The sequence below is a fragment of the Phyllobates terribilis genome, unplaced genomic scaffold (assembly GCF_046119375.1).
Source record: "Phyllobates terribilis strain yellow unplaced genomic scaffold, ASM4611937v1 Scaffold_4__5_contigs__length_816908805, whole genome shotgun sequence".
In the NCBI taxonomy this organism is placed as follows: Eukaryota; Metazoa; Chordata; class Amphibia; order Anura; family Dendrobatidae; genus Phyllobates; species Phyllobates terribilis.
This window is the reverse complement of record NW_027362764.1, coordinates 775,071,611-775,095,107: the sequence shown is the minus strand read 5'-3', so window position 1 is coordinate 775,095,107 and position 23,497 is coordinate 775,071,611. Positions and strand designations below refer to the sequence as shown.

Sequence of the window (23,497 nt, the reverse complement as noted above, 5' to 3'; positions counted from 1 at the left end):
TGGCCGGTGACACAGCTCAGGACCATAGTATGCATGGAGCGGACCCCCCCGTGCGGTGGAGGTGGCCGGTGACACAGCTCAGGACCATAGTATGCATGGAGCGGACCCCCCGTGCGGTGGAGGTGGCAGGTGACACAGCTCAGGACCATAGTATGCATGGAGCGGACCCCCCCGTGCGGTGGAGGTGGCCGGTGACACAGCTCAGGACCATAGTATGCATGGAGCGGACCCCCCCGTGCGGTGGAGGTGGCCGGTGATACAGCTCAGGACCATAGTATGCATGGAGCGGACCCCCCGTGCGTTGGAGGTGGCCGGTGACACAGCTCAGGACCATAGTATGCATGGAGCGGACCCCCCCGTGCGGTGGAGGTGGCCGGTGACACAGCTCAGGACCATAGTATGCATGGAGCGGACCCCCCCGTGCGGTGGAGGTGGCCGGTGACACAGCTCAGGACCATAGTCCGCATGGAGCGGACCCCCCTGTGCGGTGGAGGTGGCCGGTGACACAGCTCAGGACCATAGTATGCATGGAGCGGACCCCCCCGTGCGGTGGAGGTGGCCGGTGACACAGCTCAGGACCATAGTATGCATGGAGCGGACCCCCCTGTGCGGTGGAGGTGGCCGGTGACACAGCTCAGGACCATAGTATGCATGGAGCGAACCCCCCTGTGCGGTGGAGGTGGCCGGTGACACAGCTCAGGACCATAGTATGCATGGAGCGGACCCCCCCGTGCGGTGGAGGTGGCCGGTGACACAGCTCAGGACCATAGTATGCATGGAGCGGACCCCCCCGTGCGGTGGAGGTGGCCGGTGATACAGCTCAGGACCATAGTATGCATGGAGCGGACCCCCCCGTGCGGTGGAGGTGGCCGGTGACACAGCTCAGGACCATAGTATGCATGGAGTGGACCCCCCCGTGCGGTGGAGGTGGCCGGTGACACAGCTCAGGACCATAGTATGCATGGAGCGGACCCCCCCGTGCGGTGGAGGTGGCAGGTGACACAGCTCAGGACCATAGTATGCATGGAGCGGACCCCCCCGTGCGGTGGAGGTGGCCGGTGACACAGCTCAGGACCATAGTATGCATGGAGCGGACCCCCCGTGCGTTGGAGGTGGCCGGTGACACAGCTCAGGACCATAGTATGCATGGAGCGGACCCCCCCGTGCGGTGGAGGTGGCAGGTGACACAGCTCAGGACCATAGTATGCATGGAGCGGACCCCCCCGTGCGGTGGAGGTGGCCGGTGATACAGCTCAGGACCATAGTCTGCATGGAGCGGACCCCCCGTGCGGTGGAGGTGGCAGGTGACACAGCTCAGGACCATAGTATGCATGGAGCGGACCCCCCGTGTGGTGGAGGTGGCCGGTGATACAGCTCAGGACCATAGTCTGCATGGAGCGGACCCCCCCGTGCGGTCAGGAGACGGCGGCTCGTGATCTTTTCCTATCGGAGCCTTCGCTTTGATAACAAATTGAGTTTTTGCTTTTATTGATATTTTGGAAACAAAGAAGACATTGATCTCCTCCTGATATATGACCGAGTCAGTGACGCTCTCCGGCCGCCGGGCGGGAGCAGCAAACTGGAGCAAATTAATCCCAGCAGGAATCCCACATTTTCGGATGTTTTACTTTCCAGTGGTTTCCATTAGTCTTAATTAAGTGCAGGGGGAGTTGTGTATGGGATCCATTACAGATCCACATCGGGATTGAGACCTCACGCTGGAGACTTCTTTCTGGAGTTGCCTCGCGTAGTTAGCGGTGATGTCGGCCCCAATACTTATGTGACTTGTGACAGCCACAGACTTGAGTTTCCCATGATCGGGGGTGATCCATGATGTTTTCTGTAGTGTCAGCGGTCTGGACGGTGTTATCATACATGATGTATTATGTTACATTTCATATATTACTCTGCTCAAAAACATAAAGGGAACACTGAAATAACCCATCCTAGATCTGAATGAATGAAATATTCTCATTGAATACTTTGTTCTGTACAAAGTTGAATGTGCTGACAACAAAATCACACAAAAATCATCAATGGAAATCACATTTATTAACCAATGGAGGCCTGGATTTGGAGTCACCCCCAAAATTACAGTGGAAAAACACACTACAGGCTGATCCAACTTTGATGTAATGTCCTTAAAACAAGTCAAAATGAGGCTCAGTATTGTGTGTGGCCTCCACGTGCCTGTATGACCTCCCTACAGCGCCTGGGCATGCTCCTGATGAGGCTGAGTATTGTGTGTGGCCTCCACGTGCCTGTATGACCTCCCTACAACGCCTGGGCATGCTCCTGATGAGGCTGAGTATTGTGTGTGGCCTCCACGTGCCTGTATGGCCTCCCTACAACGCCTGGGCATGCTCCTGATGAGGCTGAGTATTGTGTGTGGCCTCCACGTGCCTGTATGACCTCCCTACAACGCCTGGGCATGCTCCTGATGAGGCTGAGTATTGTGTGTGGCCTCCACGTGCCTGTATGACCTCCCTACAACGCCTGGGCATGCTCCTGATGAGGCTGAGTATTGTGTGTGGCCTCCACGTGCCTGTATGACCTCCCTACAACGCCTGGGCATGCTCCTGATGAGGCTGAGTATTGTGTGTGACCTCCACGTGCCTGTATGACCTCCCTACAACGCCTGGGCATGCTCCTGATGAGGCTGAGTATTGTGTGTGGCCTCCACGTGCCTGTATGACCTCCCTACAACGCCTGGGCATGCTCCTGATGAGGCTGAGTATTGTGTGTGGCCTCCACGTGCCTGTATGACCTCCCTACAACGCCTGGGCATGCTCCTGATGAGGTTGCGGATGGTCTCCTGTGGGATCTCCTCCCAGACCTGGACTAAAGCATCCGCCAACTCCTGGACAGTCTGTGGCGCAACCTGACGTTGGTGCATGGAGCGAGACATGATGTCCCAGATGTGCTCAATCGGATTCAGGTCTGGGGAACGGGCGGGCCAGTCCATAGCTTCAATGCCTTCATCTTGCAGGAACTGCTGACACACTCCAGCCACATGAGGTCTGGCATTGTCCTGCATTACGAGGAACCCAGGGCCAACCGCACCAGCACATGGTCTCACAAGGGGTCTGAGGATCTCATCTTGGTACCTAGTGGCAGTCAGGCTACCTCTGGCGAGCACATGGAGGGCTGTGTGGCCCTCCAAAGAAATGCCACCCCACACCATTACTGACCCACTGCCAAACCGGTCATGCTGAAGGATGTTGCAGGCAGCAGATCGCTCTCACGGCGTCTCCAGACTCTGTCACGTCTATCACATGTGCTCAGTGTGAACCTGCTTTCATCTGTGAAGAGCACAGGGGGCGCCAGTGGCGACTTTGCCAATCCTGGTGTTCTGTGGCAAATGCCAAGCATCCTGCACGGTGTTGGGCTGTGAGCACAACCCCCATCTGTGGACGTCGGGCCCTCATACCACCCTCATGGAGTCGGTTTCTAACCGTTTGTGCAGACACATGCACATTTGTGGTCTGCTGGAGGTCATTTTGCAGGGCTCTGGCAGTGCTCCTCCTGTTCCTCCTTGCACAAAGGCGGAGGTAGCGGTCCTGCTGCTGGGTTGTTGCCCTCCTACGGCCCCTTCCACGTCTCCTGGTGTACTGGCCTGTCTCCTGGTAGTGCCTCCAGCCTCTGGACACTACGCTGACGGACACAGCAAACCTTCTTGCCACAGCTCGCATTGATGTGCCATCCTGGATGAGCTGCACTACCTGAGCAACTTCTGTGGGTTGTAGAGTCCGTCTCATGCTACCACGAGTGTGAAAGCACAACCAACATTCAAAAGTGACCAAGACATCAGCCAGAAAGCATTGGTACTGAGATGTGGTCTGTGGTCCCCACCTGCAGAACCACTCCTTTATTGAGGGGGTGTTGATAATTGCCAATAATTTCCATCTATTCCATTTGCACAACAGCATGTGAGATTGATCGTCAATCAGTGTTGCTTCCTAAGTGGACAAATTGATTTCACAGAAGTTTGATTTACTTGGAGTTATATTCTGTTGTTTAAGTGTTCCCTTTATTTTTTTGAGCAGTGTATTATATTCCTAAAAGATGAACGAGATACAATCATTGCCGAAAGTGTTGGCACCCTTGAAATTGTTCCAGAAAATGAAGTATTTCTCCCAGAAATTTTGTCAGGATCATTTTTGGGTCTTTGTGTGAAATTATGTCCAATTTGCCTTTTTTTCTCATTTTTTGTGTGTTCCAATACACACAAAGGAAATAAACATGTATATAACAAAACATGTGTAATTGCAATAATTATCCGTGAGAAAAACTTTATTTTCTCGAACAATTTCAAGGGTGCCAACACTTTCGGCCATGACTGTACGAAAAAAGGTGACTAAAGTTGGGTCAAAAAATGCAGGAAAATATCACCAGACACCTTAGTAATCATTCAGTTAAGTGATGTATGTTGGGGGCTCACAACTAAAAGTAAGATGATCGGGTGAGAGTTTGGGGTCATATCTTGTCGTATTGTGATCGGAAGTGCTCAGCTTTGCACATTACAGTTTGTCCCTGTGCGGTACATCTGTACCCCCACCATGTGATATTCTGTCATGCAATGCACATTTAACAGTTTCATCAGTGCCTTATTACACAATATGGTGCCCAAGTATCAGTGCCCCATCGATCACAAGAGCCAGATCCTACTAGTGGTGGTGACACATGATCTGTACCGCTTTATTCACTGTACATACTAGCTGTGGTGACACATGATCTGTACCGCTTTATTCACTGTCCATATTAGCGGTGGTCACACATGATCAGTGCCGCTCCCTTCACTGTCCATACTAGCAGTGGCCACACATGATCTGTACCGCTCCCTTCACTGTCTTACTAGCTGTGGTGACACATGATCAGTACCGCTCTTTTCACTGTCCATATTAGTGGTGGTCATACATGATCAGTACCGCTCCCTTCACTGTCCATACTAGCGGTGGTCACACATGATTAGTACCTCTCCCTTCACTGTCCATACTAGCGGTGGTCACACATGATCAGTACCGCTCCCTTCACTGTCCATACTAGTGGTGGTCACATAGGATCAGTACCGCCCCTTTCATTGTCCATACTAGTGGTGGTCACACATGATTAGTGCCGCTCCCTTCACTGTCCATACTAGCAGTGGCCACACATGATCAGTACCGCTTCCTTCACGGTCTTACTAGCGGTGGTGACACATGATCAGTACCGCTCTTTTCACTGTCCATATTAGTGGTGGTCATACATGATCAGTACCTCTCCCTTCACTGTCCATACTAGTGGTGGTCACACATGATCAGTACCGCTCCCTTCACTGTCCATACTAGTGGTGGTCACACATGATCAGTACCGCTCCCTTCACTGTCCATACTAGCGGTGGTCACACATGATCAGTTCAGTACCGCTCCCTTCACTGTCCATACTAGTGGTGGTCACACATGATCAGTACCGCTCCCTTCACTGTCCATACTAGCGGTGGTCACACATGATCAGTACCGCTCCCTTCACTGTCCATACTAGTGGTGGTCACACATGATCAGTACCGCTCCCTTCACTGTCCATTCTAGTGGTGGTCACATATGATCAGTACCGCCCCTTTCATTGTCCATACTAGTGGTGGTCACACATGATCAGTATCGCTCCCTTCACTGTCCATACTATTGGTGGTCACACATGATCAGTACCGCTCCATTCACTGTCCATGCTAGTGGTGGTCACACATGATCAGTACCGCTCCATTCACTGTCCATTCTAGTGGTGGTCACACATGATCAGTGCGCTCTATTTACGGCCCATACTATTGGTGGTCACACATGATCAGTACCGCTCCCTTCACTGTCCATACTAGCAGTGGCCACACATGATCAGTACCGCTTCCTTCACTTTCTTACTAGCGGTGGTGACACATGATCAGTACCGCTCTTTTCACTGTCCATTCTAGTGGTAGAGCGCACTGATCATGTGTGACCATTTACGGCCCATACTATTGGTGGTCACACATGATCAGTACCGCTCCCTTCATTGTCCATACTATTGGTGGTCACACATGATCAGTACCGCTCCCTTCATTGTCCATACTATTGGTGGTCACACATGATCAGTACTGCTCTATTCATTGTCCATACTAGTGGTGGTCACACATGATCAGTACCTCTCCCTTCACTGTCCATACTAGTGGTGGTCACACATGATCAGTACCGCTCCCTTCACTGTCCATACTAGTGGTGGTCACACATGATCAGTACCTCTCCCTTCACTGTCCATTTTAGTGGTGGTCACACATGATCAGTACCGCTCCCTTCACTATCCATACTAGTGGTGGTCACACATGATCAGTACTGCTCTATTCATTGTCCATACTAGTGGTGGTCACACATGATCAGTACCTCTCCCTTCACTGTCCATTCTAGTGGTGGTCACACATGATCAGTACCTCTCCCTTCACTGTCCATTCTAGTGGTGGTCACACATGATCAGTACCTCTCCCTTCACTGTCCATACTAGTGGTGGTCACACATGATCAGTACCTCTCCCTTCACTGTCCATTCTAGTGGTGGTCACACATGATCAGTACCTCTCCCTTCACTGTCCATTCTAGTGGTGGTCACACATGATCAGTGCCGCTCCCTTCACTGTCAGTACTTACTCACTATAGCTCTATTCACACAGGGGGCTTTGACTTTTTATCCCCAGTTTCAGGATTAGTGGGGGGCTCAGAAGTCAAACCCCCCCTCCAAGATTACACATTTATCTGAACCAGAGAAGTGAAGGTGTGACAAGGAAGGCGTCTGTGACGGTTTTTCCATCCTGACCTCTAGTATTTTTAATGATTCCCATTACATCAGTGACCAAGTGATCGATTGTTTATGTGAAAACCAGTCCCGTAGAAACCTCTTCCACAGTCGCATTGCTTTTACTGTAAAAAATCCTTTCCGCTTCTGCAGATAACACCTGACTAGACCTTTGGAAAACAGAATGAACGTTCACTTCAGTCATTTTGTATGAAAATATGACGACTCAAAATGTAAAAATTGTACATGGCCCCAAAATATAAACAGCAATGGCCCCCCGCCTGTGGCCAGTCATTGGAAGGTGATGCTATTCTCTACACTTCCCTCCACAGACACTTGAAGGAGTTTTGAACTTCAAGTATTCGGGAGGACCGGGTCACGCCGATGGCTACTACAGGAACATTTCTCTCGGCCTCCATGTGGACGTAGAGCCGTCCGTGTTCTTCACGCGTGTCAGCACGCTCCCGGCGACCAGGTGAGGGTCAGGTTTCCGCATTGGGGTTTAAGGGATCGTCCATTCTTTTGTCAACAAATCAGGGTCTTGGAATATTATACTTTGTGTCACATTACGATATCTCCGCTTATATTGTAGAATTGGCCCATGGTGGTCCTAAATAAGAAAAGAAAACCACAGATTGTCACCTACCGGACCCTCACCATTCCTCCACCCCACCGGTCGTGTTTTTTCGCCAATCTCCTCTCTTCTTCTATTGGGGAACGTAATGGCCCATCCGATCTATCTGGAAGAGATGGTCTCCCCTCTCCCACTGTTCATCTGGACCTCTGATTGTGTCCTCCACTAGTTTCTTTGCTTCCTTTTCTGGCGGGGGGACATGGGCAGTGGTGCAGAGGAATGGCGGTGGTCTGGTAGGTTGGTAGATGATCTCTTTTTTTTTTTTTTTTTTTTTTTTTTTGTGTTTTTTTTTTTTAATATTACGATTTTGTCTTGAACAACCCCATAGTAGACTGCCTCCGGGTGTCCGCCTCCAGTAGGCATACGTGCCCGAAAATGAAGCACGACAGAGCGTCTGTTCACATTATGGTCTCTGGCTCTGTCGGTGCCTAAGCCCAAATCCCGTTTTGTGGGGGTTCGGACATAAGCCCTGATAGGTGCCAGAACGCAGTGTGAAAGCTCCCTTACCCGGCCACCTACGCCATGACACTCACTGGCAGGGGGTCTAATGTAAAGTGACAGGAAAATAAAAGCTGTAATTATTGCTTTTTTAAGATTAAAAATAAAGTTTTCCAAATTATACAGTATATAAAAAAAGTTACGTTTTTTGCAGAAAAAAAAACATTCAGAATTCCCACATCAAGATCAATGGAAACGATTAAAATATTTATCTCACGCAGTTAAAAAAAAATAAATAAAAAAGTCCCAATTGCTGTTTTCGCTCAACAAAACGAAATAAAAGTTGCTAAAAAAGACGTCTGTCCCCAGTATGCAGCGAGTATAAGACATAGGGAGATTCTTCTCTTTATTGCTTAGATTTTTTACGTTTTATTTCTCTTTTGTGTCAAATTATCAGATTTTTCATATTTCCGGGATGTATTGTATCAGTGGTGAGAACGCCCACGGGCCTGCTGATTGTTGGTGCCCGGTTGGCCTTGCGTCTCTTGCCGCCCTTTGCTCCTCCATTGGTGTTGGTGCCCGGTTGGCCTTGCGTCTCTTGCCGCCCTTTGCTCCTCCATTGGTGTTGGTGCCCGGTTGGCCTTGCGTCTCTTGCCGCCCTTTGCTCCTCCATTGGTGCTTACATCCTTCTTTATTCCCCCAGCACAAGACAATGTCATCTCCTCCTCGATGTCTTCAACTCCACAGAACACGAGCTCGCCATCAGCGCCAAAGACAACGAGGATCTCATCCTGCACCCTGGAGAGTGCCAGCGGTAAGTACTGGGCAGGCTTCTGGCACTGGTTATAGAGGGCAGGCTTCTGGCACTGGTTATAGAGGGCAGGCTTCTGGCACTGGTTATAGAGGGCAGGCTTCTGGCACTGGTTATGGAGGGCAGGCTTCTGGCACTGGTTATGGAGGGCAGGCTTCTGGCACTGGTTATGGAGGGCAGGCTTCTGGCACTGGTTATAGAGGGCAGGCTTCTGGCGCTGGTTATGGAGGGCAGGTTTAGGCTTCTGGCACTGGTTATGGAGGGCAGGCTTCTGGCGCTGGTTATGGAGGGCAGGCTTCTGGCGCTGGTTATGGAGGGCAGGCTTCTGGCGCTGGTTATGGAGGGCAGGTTTAGGCTTCTGGCGCTGGTTATGGAGGGCAGCCATCTGGCACTGGTTATGGAGGGCAGCCTTCTGGCACTGGTTATGGAGGGCAGCCTTCTGGCACTTGTTATGGAGGGCAGCCTTCTGGCACTTGTTATGGAGGGCAGCCTTCTGGCACTGGTTATGGAGGGCAGGCTTCTGGCACTGGTTATGGAGGGCAGGCTTCTGGCACTGGTTATGGAGGGCAGGCTTCTGGCACTGGTTATGGAGGGCAGGCTTCTGGCACTGGTTATGGAGGGCAGGCTTCTGGCACTGGTTATGGAGGGCAGGCTTCTGGCACTGGTTATGGAGGGCAGGCTTCTGGCACTGGTTATGGAGGGCAGGCTTCTGGCACTGGTTATGGAGGGCAGCCATCTGGCACTGGTTATGGAGGGCAGCCATCTGGCACTGGTTATGGAGGGCAGCCATCTGGCACTGGTTATGGAGGGCAGCCATCTGGCACTGGTTATGGAGGGCAGCCATCTGGCACTGGTTATGGAGGGCAGCCATCTGGCACTGGTTATGGAGGGCAGCCATCTGGCACTGGTTATGGAGGGCAGCCATCTGGCACTGGTTATAGAGGGCAGCCATCTGGCACTGGTTATAGAGGGCAGCCATCTGGCACTGGTTATGGAGGGCAGCCTTCTAGCACTGGTTATGGAGGGCAGCCTTCTGGCACTGGTTATGGAGGGCTAGCTTCTGGCACTGGATATGGAGGGCAGCCTTGTGGCACTGGTTATGGAGGGCAGCCTTGTGGCACTGGTTATGGAGGGCAGCCTTGTGGCACTGGTTATGGAGGGCAGCCTTGTGGCACTGGTTATGGAGGGCAGCCTTGTGGCACTGGTTATGGAGGGCAGGCTTCTGGCACCGGTTGTGAAGGACGCAGCCTTCTGGCACCGGTTGTGAAGGACGCAGCCTTCTGGCACCGGTTGTGGAGGACGCAGCCTTGTGGCACCGGTTGTGGAGGACGCAGCCTTGTGGCACCGGTTGTGGAGGACGCAGCCTCGTGGCACCGGTTGTGGAGGACGCAGCCTTGTGGCACCGGTTGTGGAGGACGCAGCCTTGTGGCACCGGTTGTGGAGGACGCAGCCTTGTGGCACCGGTTGTGGAGGACGCAGCCTTGTGGCACCGGTTGTGGAGGACGCAGCCTTGTGGCACCGGTTGTGGAGGACGCAGCCTTGTGGCACCGGTTGTGGAGGACGCAGCCTTGTGGCACCGGTTGTGGAGGACGCAGCCTTGTGGCACCGGTTGTGGAGGACGCAGCCTTGTGGCACCGGTTGTGGAGGACGCAGCCTTGTGGCACCGGTTGTGGAGGACGCAGCCTTGTGGCACCGGTTGTGGAGGACGCAGCCTTGTGGCACCGGTTGTGGAGGACGCAGCCTTGTGGCACCGGTTGTGGAGGACGCAGCCTTGTGGCACCGGTTGTGGAGGACGCAGCCTTGTGGCACCGGTTGTGGAGGACGCAGCCTTGTGGCACCGGTTGTGGAGGACGCAGCCTTGTGGCACCGGTTGTGGAGGACGCAGCCTTGTGGCACCGGTTGTGGAGGACAGAGTCCTAGCACTGTTTACGGGGCGTGTTCTGCTAGCACATTTATTGGGACACTTTGTTGGCATGTAATCACTGACAGCTTTTTCCTGTCCTGGACTTCTGCAGTTGTGTGAATAGGGCTGAACTTTTTCCAAACCCTGAATGTAAATGTTTCTACTCATTGGCAGCAAGCTGAGATCTAACAGTGGCAGGAGCTGAAGGTAGAGGACGTGTCCTGGGTGCCTCCATCCTCATTGTGTGCAGCTTCCAGTGTCGCTCTTGCACATAATGGTCCAAGATCATATAATTGACTCCTAATTGCCGCCATCTGCATGTAGTCAATTAGTTCATAATGCAAACAGCACTATGTGTGCGGCTCCATAAACACGGGCGAGGCTCCGGGAGACGGCACATACACGTGATTCCCCGGAAGAGAGCAATAAATGAACTTGTTGACCGACGCAGGGTAAACATGGAGGCAAATCCGGAGTAATTGTGCTGTGAACCTGCAGGCTATAAACAGCATCTGGGAGACGGGCGACCCGCAGCGGGGTGTGAGGCCACACACCCAATAACTAAGCGCAGTGATAAATGTGTTACTGCAACCGACGGGAGTGCAGCTCAGGATGTAACTCCGGATCAGTAATGTAATGTATGTACACAGTGACTGCACCAGCAGAATAGTGAGTGCAGCTCTGGAGTATAATACAGGAGGTAACTCAGGATCAGTAATGTAATGTATGTACACAGTGACTGCACAAGCAGAATAGTGAGTGCAGCTCTGGAGTATAATACAGGATGTAAATCAGGATCAGTAATGTAACTTATGTACACAGTGACTGCACCAGCAGAATAGTGAGTGCAGCTCTGGAGTATAATACAGGAGGTAACTCAGGATCAGTACAGGATAAGTAATGTCATAATGTATGTACACAGTGACTGCACCAGCAGAATAGTGAGTGCAGCTCTGGAGTATAATACAGGATGTAACTCAGGATCAGTAATGTAACGTATGTACACAGTGACTGCACCAGCAGAATAGTGAGTGCAGCTCTGGAGTATAATACAGGATGTAACTCAGGATCAGTAATGTAACGTATGTACACAGTGACTGCACCAGCAGAATAGTGAGTGCAGCTCTGGAGTATAATACAGGATGTAACTCAGGATCAGTACAGGATCAGTAAGGTAATGTATGTACACAGTGACTGCACCAGCAGAATAGTGAGTGCAGCTCTGGAGGATAATACAGGATGTAACTCAGGATCAGTACAGGATCAGTAATGTAATGTATGTACACAGTGACTGCACCAGCAGAATAGTGAGTGCAGCTCTGGGGTATAATACAGGATGTAACTCAGGATCAGTAATGTAATGTATGTACACAGTGACTGCACCAGCAGAATAGTGAGTTCAGCTCTGGAGTATAATACAGGATGTAACTCAGGATCAGTAATGTAATGTATGTACACAGTGACTGCACCAGCAGAATAGTGAGTGCAGCTCTGGAGTATAATACAGGATGTAACTCAAGATCAGTAATGTAATGTATGTACACAGTGACTGCACCAGCAGAATAGTGAGTGCAGCTCTGGAGTATAATACAGAATGTAACTCAGGATCAGTAATGTAATGTATGTACACAGTGACTGCACCAGCAAAATAGTGAGTGCAGCTCTGGAGTATAATACAGGATGTAACTCAAGATCAGTAATGTAATGTATGTACACAGTGACTGCACCAGCAGAATAGTGAGTGCAGCTCTGGGGTATAATACAGGATGTAACTCAGGGTCAGTACAGGATCAGTAATGTATGTGCACAGTAACTGCATCAGCAGAATAGTGAGTGCAGCTCTGGAGTATAATACAGGATGTAACTCAGGATCAGTACAGGATCAGTAATGTAATGTATGTATACAGTGACTGCACCAGCAGAATAGTGAGTGCAGCTCAGGAGTATAATACAGGATGTTACTCAGGATCAGTAATGTAATGTATGTACACAGTGACTGCCCCAGCAGAATAGCGAGTGCAGCTCTGGAGGATAATACAGGAGGTAACTCAGGATCAGTACAGGATAAGTAATGTAATGTATGTACACAGTGACTGCACGAGCAGCATACTGGGTGCAGCTCTGATCAGCTGCTAGTCAGTGTGGTGATTGCGGGTGTGTGGCTGCAGATCCTGCTGTGAGCTCCTGATCTCTGAGAAACCAACACCTCTCCACCTGGGGACCTGCTTTCTCTCTTTCCCAGGGAGGGAGCGGGTTTCTGGGATGAGTGATGGAGCCAAGTCCCAGGCTTCTGCTTCCCGAACCAGGCCGGCGGGGGGCAGAAGAAACCAGCAACCGGCCTGCACATCAGAGGACTCGGGGGTGAGACGCTGCACCAGGAGTCGCAGCAATGTGGCTCCTACTCCCCCCGGGATTGTGGAGACCCCCAGAAGCCGCAAGGCTTCCAGCATGGAGGAAAAGCCTGACAGCGGCGTGCAAGATGGCGCTCCTTCCGGAGGAAAGCTGAGTGCTCACGGAGGTGAGGCCGACGTCCCTGAGGGGGAATGGGTGCTGCAGGGACCCCGGGAGTCTGTGTCCACCTATGCCTCCCGGGTCATGATCCGCCTCCGTGAGTATGAAGATGCCAGTAAGCTCATCAGGAGGCTCCGGGAGGAGCTGCGCTGCACAAGCGCCAAAGCTGCGGGGGCCTCCAAACCAAGGAAGGCAAAACTCCAAGCCGAGGTAAAAAGACTGAGCAGTGAAATTCAACGCCTGGAACTTAGGAAAGCCACCATCAGGGAGCAGAGTGGTCCTTTCAAAGAAAAACTTATAAATGAAGACCGCTTTAGAGAAATGGCTGATACCAGAGAGCAAAGGCAGATGGGGCTGCAGCCTGAGAGCCAGGTGGATGATGAGAGTGATGACCAGCAGGAAGCCCCACCTGGCAGCCTGCGAAGTCACCCGCAGGCCACGTGCAGCGAGCTCCCTGCAGGACAGGCGACAGTGACATCCGGTCGCAGTTCTGCTGGCTCTGGGGAGGACAGTGACAGCAGCAGCCAGGGAGGGGCGCTAATGGCGGAGATTAAGCTCCTGGAGTCCCCAGTGTGCCTCCAAAACTTCCATCTTGGTGACGATCTACCAGAAGAGGCACCTGGGGGCCACAAAAAGGCAAAGAAGACCAAGCCAAAGCTGCAGGAAGCGGTAAGATACGTATATGCCCCCCTCCCTGTACCCCCTGAGTCGGCGGCAGGCTCAGCTCGCTGTATAAGCCCCGTTGCCCAGCCCAGCCCGGGTTCTGCTGTGGATCCGGTGCAAAGGCGCGGGGAGATCACAGAGCGCGGTAGTGAGGCGCAGAGCTCCGTCTCTGCTTGTAGTAGTGGGGACTCAGCAGGAGGTGCATCAGCCGAGAGGCTGGACAGTGAGGGCGGCCCGGCGGCGGGCGTTCCATCAGGCCACGATGCTGTGGTGCGCTCCTCAGTGGGAGGGGGGAGCAGCCCGGTGTCGGGGGCAGCTCCGGTAGCCTCGGCGCCTCTGAATGCTGTTGCCGCTGATCACTTAGTTGAGAAGCGGCGGCAGTGTGAGGGGGCAGTTGGGGCTGAGCGTTCCGGTCCTCCCACGAAAGTGCTATTTTGTGTTGGCGTCGCTGGTCCGGAAGATCCTGATGCTAAAGATCAGCGGCGCCTAACTGCAGCTAGAGATCAGCGGCACATTATACCAAATGCCAAACAGCGGAAATTACCGACCGATGATGTGGAGGGCACACATAAGACCGGGGGTGAGGTCGCCTCCATTTCTATGGAGGTGACTGAGCCCCTTGTGCCTCATGCGGAGGTCAAAAGGTCATCCACCATTGTTACTGGTCCAGCAGGAATGAATGTGGTTGTGGAGGTGAATGAGGATAATTCATTGTCTAGTGGTGTGGTTGCTGGTTTGGTGGAGGGTGAGATGGAGGTGGGTAATGGTGATACTGTTGGGGCTGATGTGGTCACTGGTCCGGTTGCCCCCCCCGGGGGTGGCAACACCTGTCCAGAGTTATGCCAGTGTCACCTCCGGGGCAAATCGGGCATCCTCCTCGTATCCGGGCTTTGGGGACGGCATGTTGCAACGGCGCCTTCTTGAGGCTCTAAAGAAGGGGGAGAGATCACTAATGGTAGAGGGTCGAGAGGTTGATCTATCCTTCTGGATAGAGAGGCATGGCCTCGGGGCCTTCCGAGAGCAAAAAGGGCAAGATACAGTGTGGTCCCTCCCAACAGCCGGGCCAGGCAGTGTGCGTAGGAATGTGGTCCGTCTTCGGTGGAGGGGCAGTGATGCATGTCCGCCAAGGTCTAAAGTTGTGGAGCTCCTGCTGAGGATGGGCTTCAAGGCGATTGACATCTACGCCTTGATACATCCCTATTCCACGCCTGAGTTTGATGTCAGCTTTGTTCGGCCGGAGGGGCTTAAGCTCTTCTGGGCGAATTATGAGTTGGCAAAAAATGAGCCCGGCTGGCGAGACTTTGCCGTTCAGGCAGTGTCTCGCCAAAACCAGATCAAGAAAGTGACCGTGATGACTCGTAACGAGTCGCTTTCTTGCTATGACATCATGACGTGGCTTGGTCGGTATGGAGAGGTGGTGGAGATGCCAAAGAAAAACCGCGACGAGTTTGGTATCTGGTCAGGGGCCTGGACGTTTATGGTAAAACTTAAGCGTTCAGGTGGTACGGTTGCCCACATTCCATCGTCTGCCTTTCTGGGTAGGGATCGTATCCTGGTCTTCTACCAGGGGCAACCGAAGCTCTGTCACAGGTGCGGCGACCCCACACACTTCAGTGCAAACTGCACCGTGCAGAAATGCTCGTTGTGTGGGGGTGTCGGCCATCTTGCCGCCTCTTGTGTGGAGATTAGGTGCCACCTGTGTGGTGAGTTAGGCCACCCATTCAGCCGTTGTCCTCGCTCCTTTGCTAATGCAGTCGAGACCCGGTGGGAGTAAGCCGTGAAGCCGATTCTGCTGGAGAGGGGACTAGCAGGGGTGGGGGAGCTGAGGGGCCAGGGAAGAAAAGCAATAAAAAGACGCCTGCCCAGCTGAGGCGTCTAGACAAGCGCAGACAGGAGAGGGAACGGGGCGAGCCCCAGACTACCGGGGCAGCCCCTGTCCTGGATGCCAGTCTTGCTGCTGAGGCCCCGAGGAATGATGAGTTGGATGAGGAGGTTAGGAGGATCCACAGGGAGGAAACCGCCTCTGCCTCAGAATCCTCCCATTATGAAAGTATGGATGAGGATAATAAGCGGTGGCTAGAGAACAAGCTTAAGCTCGGCACCAAAAAGAAGAGAAAGAAGGGAGATAAAACATCTTCTCCCGCTCTGACCAAGGTACCTAAGGAAGGTAAAAACGACTCCCCTCTAGTTGGTCTTTCTAACCGGTTCCAAGCCCTTGATAACATCTCTTCCTCTGAGGAGGAGGCTGAGGGTGAGGTTCCGGCTTCAGCGGAGCTTACAGGGGGCGCCGAGTCTCCTTCTCCTGGGGATGCAAGGTACTTGGGGGAAGGGACTGGCCCAGAGTCCGGAGACGAGGACGAAAAAAGAAGGAAAAATGCTGGAATGGACACCTCTGTGTCATTAAAGAGGGGGAAGGATTCCTCCTCTGAGGCAGAGGATAAGGGGAGTGGGAAGAGGAAAGCCGTCTAACTTAATCACCAATGATGGCGGTACCCACTCCGTTGACGCTGGCGTCCATTAATGTTGCCAGCATTAAGTCAAACATGGCTAGATTTGCGGCCTTTGATTTTCTCAGCCGGGTTGAAGCTGACATTTTCTTTTTGCAAGAGACCAGGCTGCCAAATATGGCAGAGGTGTTTATAGCTAAGAGGGAGTGGAGACTCGGGCCCTCCTATTGGTCTCTTGCGGCCGAGCCGTATAGCGGAGTGGCGGTCCTTTTTACCGCACCGGTAGAATGCTGACGGGTTATTGAGTTAGAAATGGGGAGGTGCCTGATATTAGATGTCCTCATGAAGGGACAAGAGCTTCGGCTCATTAACATCTATGGTCCCCAATCTAAATGGGACCGGAAGTGTCTCTTTATGAGGATCAAGCCCTACCTTTTTATGAGTCGGCAGGTCGTCTTTGGAGGGGACTTCAACACTGTCACGAGGCCCCGGGATAGAGGAGGTTCCAGAGACAAGCTGACTTATGATAGCGTCGCCCTTAATAGTATAGCTAGTGAGGCTCGCCTGGTGGATGTCCACATCCGGCACACCGCAGGCCACGAGGGGTTCACCTATCATAGAGGTAACTGTAGGTCCAGGATAGACAGGTTTTATTTAAAGGAGGAAGCCGTCTCTTCAGCAGTATCTGTTGTTGAGGTGGAGTTCTCCGATCACTGTTTGATTTTGTTTTCCCTGAATGTTACAGAGACCCCCCGGATGGGAAGAGGCTTTTGGAGGCTCAATTCGTCTCTCTTGGAAGAAGCGGAAATAAGACAGTCCTTTGAGGATTTTCTTCAGAGCCAGGTACCCTTACTGGATCTTTGTAGTAGTAAGTCAGAGTGGTGGGAGATGTTTAAGAAAAGGATGGCGAGATTCTTCCGCCAGCTCTCGAGCCTCAGGAGCCTGGACAGGTACCGCCTGTATCAGGGCCTGAGGAGGAAACTCGAGCATCTTGTCTCAACTGGAGGTAGCCGCGAGGAGATCTCCAGAGTGAAATCTTTGCTAATGAGGTGTCAGTATGATAGACACGCATCTTTGGTTTTTGAGAGGGATTACGGGAAGTACCGCTCGCCCGACCCTTATAGAAACTGCAAGATGTCAGTGAATAGTAAAGTTGTTACAGGACTGGTTGACACTGCGGGGTCCCTGAAAAGATCCGGATCAGGGATCCTGGAGGTCGTCAGATCCTTCTACTCGCACCTCTTGGGGAAGAGGGATCTGGATTGGGATGAGATGTCGGCTTTTCTGGCTGAAGCCGTCCCCGAACCAGGGGTAGACCCCTCTCTTGGCGTTTTGACAGAGATGATCAGGGAAGAGGAAGTTAAGTTGGCGATTGAAGGGCTTGCCCTGAAGAAATCTCCCGGTCCGGATGGCTTAACATCTGAATTCTAGAAGACCTTTAAGGACGCCTTGGTTCCCCTCTTGACTGAGGTATTCAATGAGTGTCTTTCCTCGGGCACTCTGCCAAAGTCAATGAGGAGGTCTGCCCTGATCATCTTGTCAAAGGGTAAGGACCCATCTTGCATTGAGAATTGGCATCCCATAGCGCTTCTCAATGCAGACAGGAAGGTTTTGGCAAAGGTGCTGTTTAATCGGCTGGTGAAATTTGCACCCCAGCTCCTTTCGGGGGCCCAGCATTGCTCTGTTCCGGGCCACAGTACAATTAGTGCTGTACTCTGTGTCCGAGAGGCGGTGGAGCAGGGTAGGGCTGGCCACTGGAAGGGGTACATGCTGTCATTGGACCAGGCAAAAGCGTTTGATCGGGTTAATCATGAGTACCTCTGGTCTGTCCTTCTGAGGTATGGCCTGCCGGGGGGGTTTGTTGATTGGCTTAAGACCTTGTACTCTGGGGCAGAGAGTTTCCCGCTTGTGAACGGTTGGATTGGCAGCTCCTTTGAGGTTGGGTGTGGTGTTCTCCAGGGTTGTCCCTTGAGCCCGCTACTGTACGTGTTTGCGATTGACCCACTTCTTAGGAGGGTGGAGCGTGGACCGTTGGCTGTGATCGGGATGGACCGGGCAGCACCGGAAGCCACTCTGAGAGTGGTGGCGTATGCCGATGACGTCACCGTTTTTGTTTCCTCTGATGGGGAGGCAGAATGGCTGATGTCAGAGGTAAATCGCTACTCGGAGGCATCCGGGTCTAAGATCAACCGGGATAAGTGTGAGAGTCTCTGGCTGAGAGGAGGAGATCCTGGTTTTGATCTCCCGGACACCCTTCCAGAACCCAAAGTCTCTGCAAAAGTTCTTGGCATCGAATTTGGCCAGGGGGATTACCCCAAACAAAATTGGGACAGCAGGCTAGAGATCGCCACTCAGAAGGTGAACCAATGGAAGGGTTGGTCTTTGACCCTAAGGGAAAGGGTAAACCTGATCAAAACTTACCTGCTCCCTTTGCTGATCTATCTGGGCAGTGTGTGCATCTTGCCAGAGCCTCTCTGGACTCGGGTCTACAGTTTGTTCTTTCAACTGTTATGGGGGAATAGACTGAACCTGGTCAAGAGGGAGGTTACTTACCGTACGAGGAGACTAGGAGGGTTGGGTATGGTCAACCCTGTGGTATTCCTTGTGAATACCTTCATTAAGATCAATATTGCAAACCTCTGGAAAGAGAGGGCTCCTCCGTGGGTATTCTCCTGTAAGGGATGGTTTCAGCCTTTCTTCCAGGAATGGGAGACAGGAGGGCAAGTGAAGGATCTCCGCACACCGCATGGACATCTCCCGGCTTACGCTACCGTGGTTCTGAAGGTAATTCGCTGGTGGGGTCTGGGAATGTGGGAGGTCAGGACTCTGCCAAGGAAGCTCCTTGACAAAAGGGTTCTGTTGACCCATTTTCAGAGGCCTCTGGCGCTCAGGGATTGCCCAAGTCGGGATCTTGGGGTAGGTCTGCATCTTTTGAATTCTATCAGGATCCCCTCGAAGGTTTGGGACTTGGCTTGGCGCTGCTTCCATGGGAAACTGTGTGTGAGGGACAATCTGAAGTGTAGGAGCTCTGAGGACAGGAACTGTCCTCGGGAGCATTGTGGTACCATGCTTGAAAGCATGGACCACTTCCTGCTTCGTTGTCCCTTTAACACAGAGGTGTACAACAGGGTGGGCGCCTCCATTGGCTGGCCCCGGCTGGCCGGTCTCTCTTATGTGGAATGGGCCTATGGAGCATTCGGGGACCTGGGTGGTCGGGACCGCTGCACCTTATTTCTAGTTAGCGCAGTGGTTAGGTATCACACGTGGAACGCACGGTGCTTAGTATCGACACAGCGGAAAATCCTCCCAGTGGACGATGTGTTTAGGACCATACTCGGTGACCTGGTGAAGGTGCGTTCTCTGGAGTATGAGAGACTGGGTACACGGAGGGCCGCTCTCCTCTGGAGGGGCTTTTATTTTAGTGTGCCCTAGTCTGGTCATCTCCTCTCCTGGTGGTGGGCTGCTGCTGACACCATAGATTTTTGTTTTATTGATCAGTAGACAGTGATGTAGGGCTGCAGGCACCGAACTTGGGCTTTGTCAGTTGTGGTTTTTGTATTGTTTGTTTCTGTATATATTGTATATATGGGTTTGGGTGGAGGTGTTAGGTTGGGTGGAGGGAAAAGGGGGGAGGTGGGTTCATCTTGTGGGACACTGGTTATTTGGGTGAAAACCTGGCACTGCCTGATCTGGCCTATGGACGTTGGACTGAGGCATGAGGCGCAGGACCAGCTCTCAGGTCAGTGCCGGGGAGGGACTGGTGGGCTCGAGTGTGGGGGGTTTTGTTTTGTCTTGTATATATTTGTATAGTTAGTATTTATTTTATTTTATTTTATTTTATTTATTTAAAAAAAAAAAAAAAAGAAAAAAAAGAATGTATATATTAGTTTGTATATAATTTGTCGGTTATTATTTATTATATTGTTATTATTTGTTTGGTAACCGGACCAGATGTCATGGTGTAGGTAGTTATTATTGTGTGTATATGTATAATATGTGTGTGAGGAGAGAGGGAGCGGCTGGACCAGTTCATTACATTGTTTATTTTCTGGTTATTAATTTTGTTATGTTTTTCATTTTTATAATAAAAGATCTACAGGAGGTAACTCAGGATCAGTAATGTAATGTATGTACACAGTGACTGCACCAGCAGAATAGTGAGTGCAGCTCTGGAGTATAATACAGGATGTAACTCAGGATCAGTAATGTAATGTATGTACACAGTGACTGCACCAGCAGAATAGTGAGTGCAGCTCTAGAGTATAATACAGGATGTAACTCAGGATCAGTAATGTAATGTATGTACACAGTGACTGCACCAGCAGAATAGTGAGTGCAGCTCTGGAGTATAATACAGGATGTAACTCAGGATCAGTAATGTAATGTATGTACACAGTGACTGCACCAGCAGAATAGTGAGTGCAGCTCTGGGGTATAATACAGGATGTAACTCAGGATCAGTAATGTAATGTATGTACACAGTGACTGCACCAGCAGAATAGTGAGTGCAGCTCTAGAGTATAATACAGGATGTAACTCAGGATCAGTAATGTAATGTATGTACACAGTGACTGCACCAGCAGAATAGTGAGTGCAGCTCTAGAGTATAATACAGGATGTAACTCAGGATCAGTAATGTAATGTATGTACACAGTGACTCCACCAGCAGAATAGTGAGTGCAGCTCTGGGGTATAATACAGGATGTAACTCAGGATCAGTAATGTAATGTATGTACACAGTGACTGCACCAGCAGAATAGTGAGTGCAGCTCTGGAGTATAATACAGGATGTAACTCAGGATCAGTACAGGATCAGTAATGTAATGTATGTATACAGTGACTGCACCAGCGGAATAGTGAGTGCAGCTCTGGAGTATAATACAGCATGTAACTCAGGATCAGTAAAGTAATGTATGTACACAGTGACTGCACCAGCAGAATAGTGAGTGCAGCTCTGGGGTATAATGCAGGTTGTAACTCAGGATCAGTAATGTAATGTATGTACACGGTGACTGCACCAGCAGAATAGTGAGTGCAGCTCTAGAGTATAATACAGGAGGTAACTCAGGATCAGTAATGTAATGTATGTACACAGTGACTGCACCAGCAGAATTGTGAGTGCAGCTCTGGAGTATAATACAGGATGTAACTCAGGATCAGTAATGTAATGTTTGTACACAGTGACTGCACCAGCAGAATAGTGAGTGCAGCTCTGGAGTATAATACAGGATGTAACTCAGGATCAGTAATGTAATGTATGTACACAGTGACTGCACCAGCATAATAGTGAGCGCAGCTCTGGAGTATAATACAGGAGGTAACTCAGGATCAGTAATGTAATGTATGTACACAGTGACTGCACCAGCAGAATAGTGAGTGCAGCTCTGGGGTATAATACTGGATGTAACTCCGGATCAGTAATGTAATGTATGTACACAGTGACTGCACCAGCAGAATAGTGAGTGCAGCTCTGTAGGATCATACAGGAGGTAACATAAGTTTATTATAAAAGCCAACCTCCTTAACTCTTTCTTTACCACGATCTCTCCGTCCTGGCGCCTGCTCTTCCTTGTCCGTGGCTTATTATTGCTGGGTGTGGGGAAGGGGTAATACGTCGCTGCTCTTCCTTGTCCGTGGCGTATTATTGCTGGGTGTGGGGAGGGGGTAATACGTCGCTGCTCTTCCTTGTCCGTGGCGTATTATTGCTGGGTGTGGGGAGGGTGTAGTACATCGCTGCTCTTCCTTGTCCGTGGAGTATTATTGCTGGGTGTGGGGAGGGTGTAGTACATCGCTGCTCTTCCTTGTCCGTGGCGTATTATTGCTGGGTGTGGGGAGGGGGTAATACGTCGCTGCTCTTCCTTGTTCGTGGCGTATTATTGCTGGGTGTGGGGAGGGTGTAGTACATCGCTGCTCTTCCTTGTCCGTGGCGTATTATTGCTGGGTGTGGGGAGGGGGTAATACGTCGCTGCTCTTCCTTGTCCGTGGCGTATTATTGCTGGGTGTGGGGAGGGTGTAATACGTCGCTGCTCTTCCTTGTCCGTGGAGTATTATTGCTGGGTGTGGGGAGGGTGTAATACGTCGCTGCTCTTCCTTGTCCGTGGAGTATTATTGCTGGGTGTGGGGAGGGTGTAATACATCGCTGCTCTTCCTTGTCCGTGGAGTATTATTGCTGGGTGTGGGGAGGGGGTAATACTTCGCTGCTCTTCCTTGTCCGTGGAGTATTATTGCTGGGTGTGGTGAGGGTGTAATACGTCGCTGCTCTTCCTTGTCCGTGGCGTATTATTGCTGGGTGTGGGGAGGGGGTAATACGTCGCTGCTCTTCCTTGTCCGTGGAGTATTATTGCTGGGTGTGGGGAGGGTGTAATACGTCGCTGCTCTTCCTTGTCCATGGCGTAATATTGCTGGGTGTGAGGAGGGTGTAGTACGTCGCTGCTCTTCCTTGTCCGTGGAGTATTATTGCTGGGTGTGGGGAGGGTGTAATACGTCGCTGCTCTTCCTTGTCCGTGGCGTATTATTGCTGGTTGTGGGAAGGGGGTAATACGTCGCTGCTCTTCCTTGTCCGTGGCGTATTATTGCTGGGTGTGGGAAGGGGGTAATACGTCGCTGCTCTTCCTTGTCCGTGGAGTATTATTGCTGGGTGTGGGGAGGGTGTAATACGTCGCTGCTCTTCCTTGTCCGTGGAGTATTATTGCTGGGTGTGGGGAGGGTGTAGTACATCGCTGCTCTTCCTTGTCCGTGGCGTATTATTGCTGGGTGTGGGGAGGGTGTAATACGTCGCTGCTCTTCCTTGTCCGTGGCGTATTATTGCTGGGTGTGGGGAAGGTGTAGTATATCGCTGCTCTTCCTTGTCCGTGGAGTATTATTGCTGGGTGTGGGGAGGGGGTAATACGTCGCTGCTCTTCCTTGTCCGTGGCGTATTATTGCTGGGTGTGGGGAGGGTGTAATATGTCGCTGCTCTTCCTTGTCCGTGGCGTATTATTGCTGGGTGTGGGGAGGGGGTAATACATCGCTGCTCTTCCTTGTTCATGGAGTATTATTGCTGGGTGTGGGGAGGGTGTAGTACATCGCTGCTCTTCCTTGTCCGTGGAGTATTATTGCTGGGTGTGGGGAGGGTGTAATACGTCGCTGCTCTTCCTTGTCCGTGGCGTATTATTGCTGGGTGTGGGGAGGGTGTAGTACATCGCTGCTCTTCCTTGTCCGTGGCGTATTATTGCTGGGTGTGGGGAGGGTGTAATACATCGCTGCTCTTCCTTGTCCATGGAGTATTATTGCTGGGTGTGGGGAGGGGGTAATACATCG

At 51.5% G+C, this 23,497-nt stretch overlaps 1 protein-coding gene across 5 annotated transcripts in view; it reads left to right on the top strand.

Moving 5' to 3' along the window:
• TRAPPC9 (trafficking protein particle complex subunit 9) overlaps nt 1-23,497 on the top strand; it is a 667,549-nt gene that overhangs the window by 175,187 nt on the left and 468,865 nt on the right. For 4 of the 5 annotated variants that reach the window (XM_073679927.1, XM_073679930.1, XM_073679931.1 and 1 more), the window contains 2 exons: nt 7,124-7,266; nt 8,567-8,677. In XM_073679927.1, coding sequence (XP_073536028.1) covers nt 7,124-7,266; nt 8,567-8,677 — 254 coding nt within the window. The remainder of the gene's footprint in view (nt 1-7,123; nt 7,267-8,566; nt 8,678-23,497) is intronic. The other variant, XM_073679928.1, reaches the window with a different exon arrangement.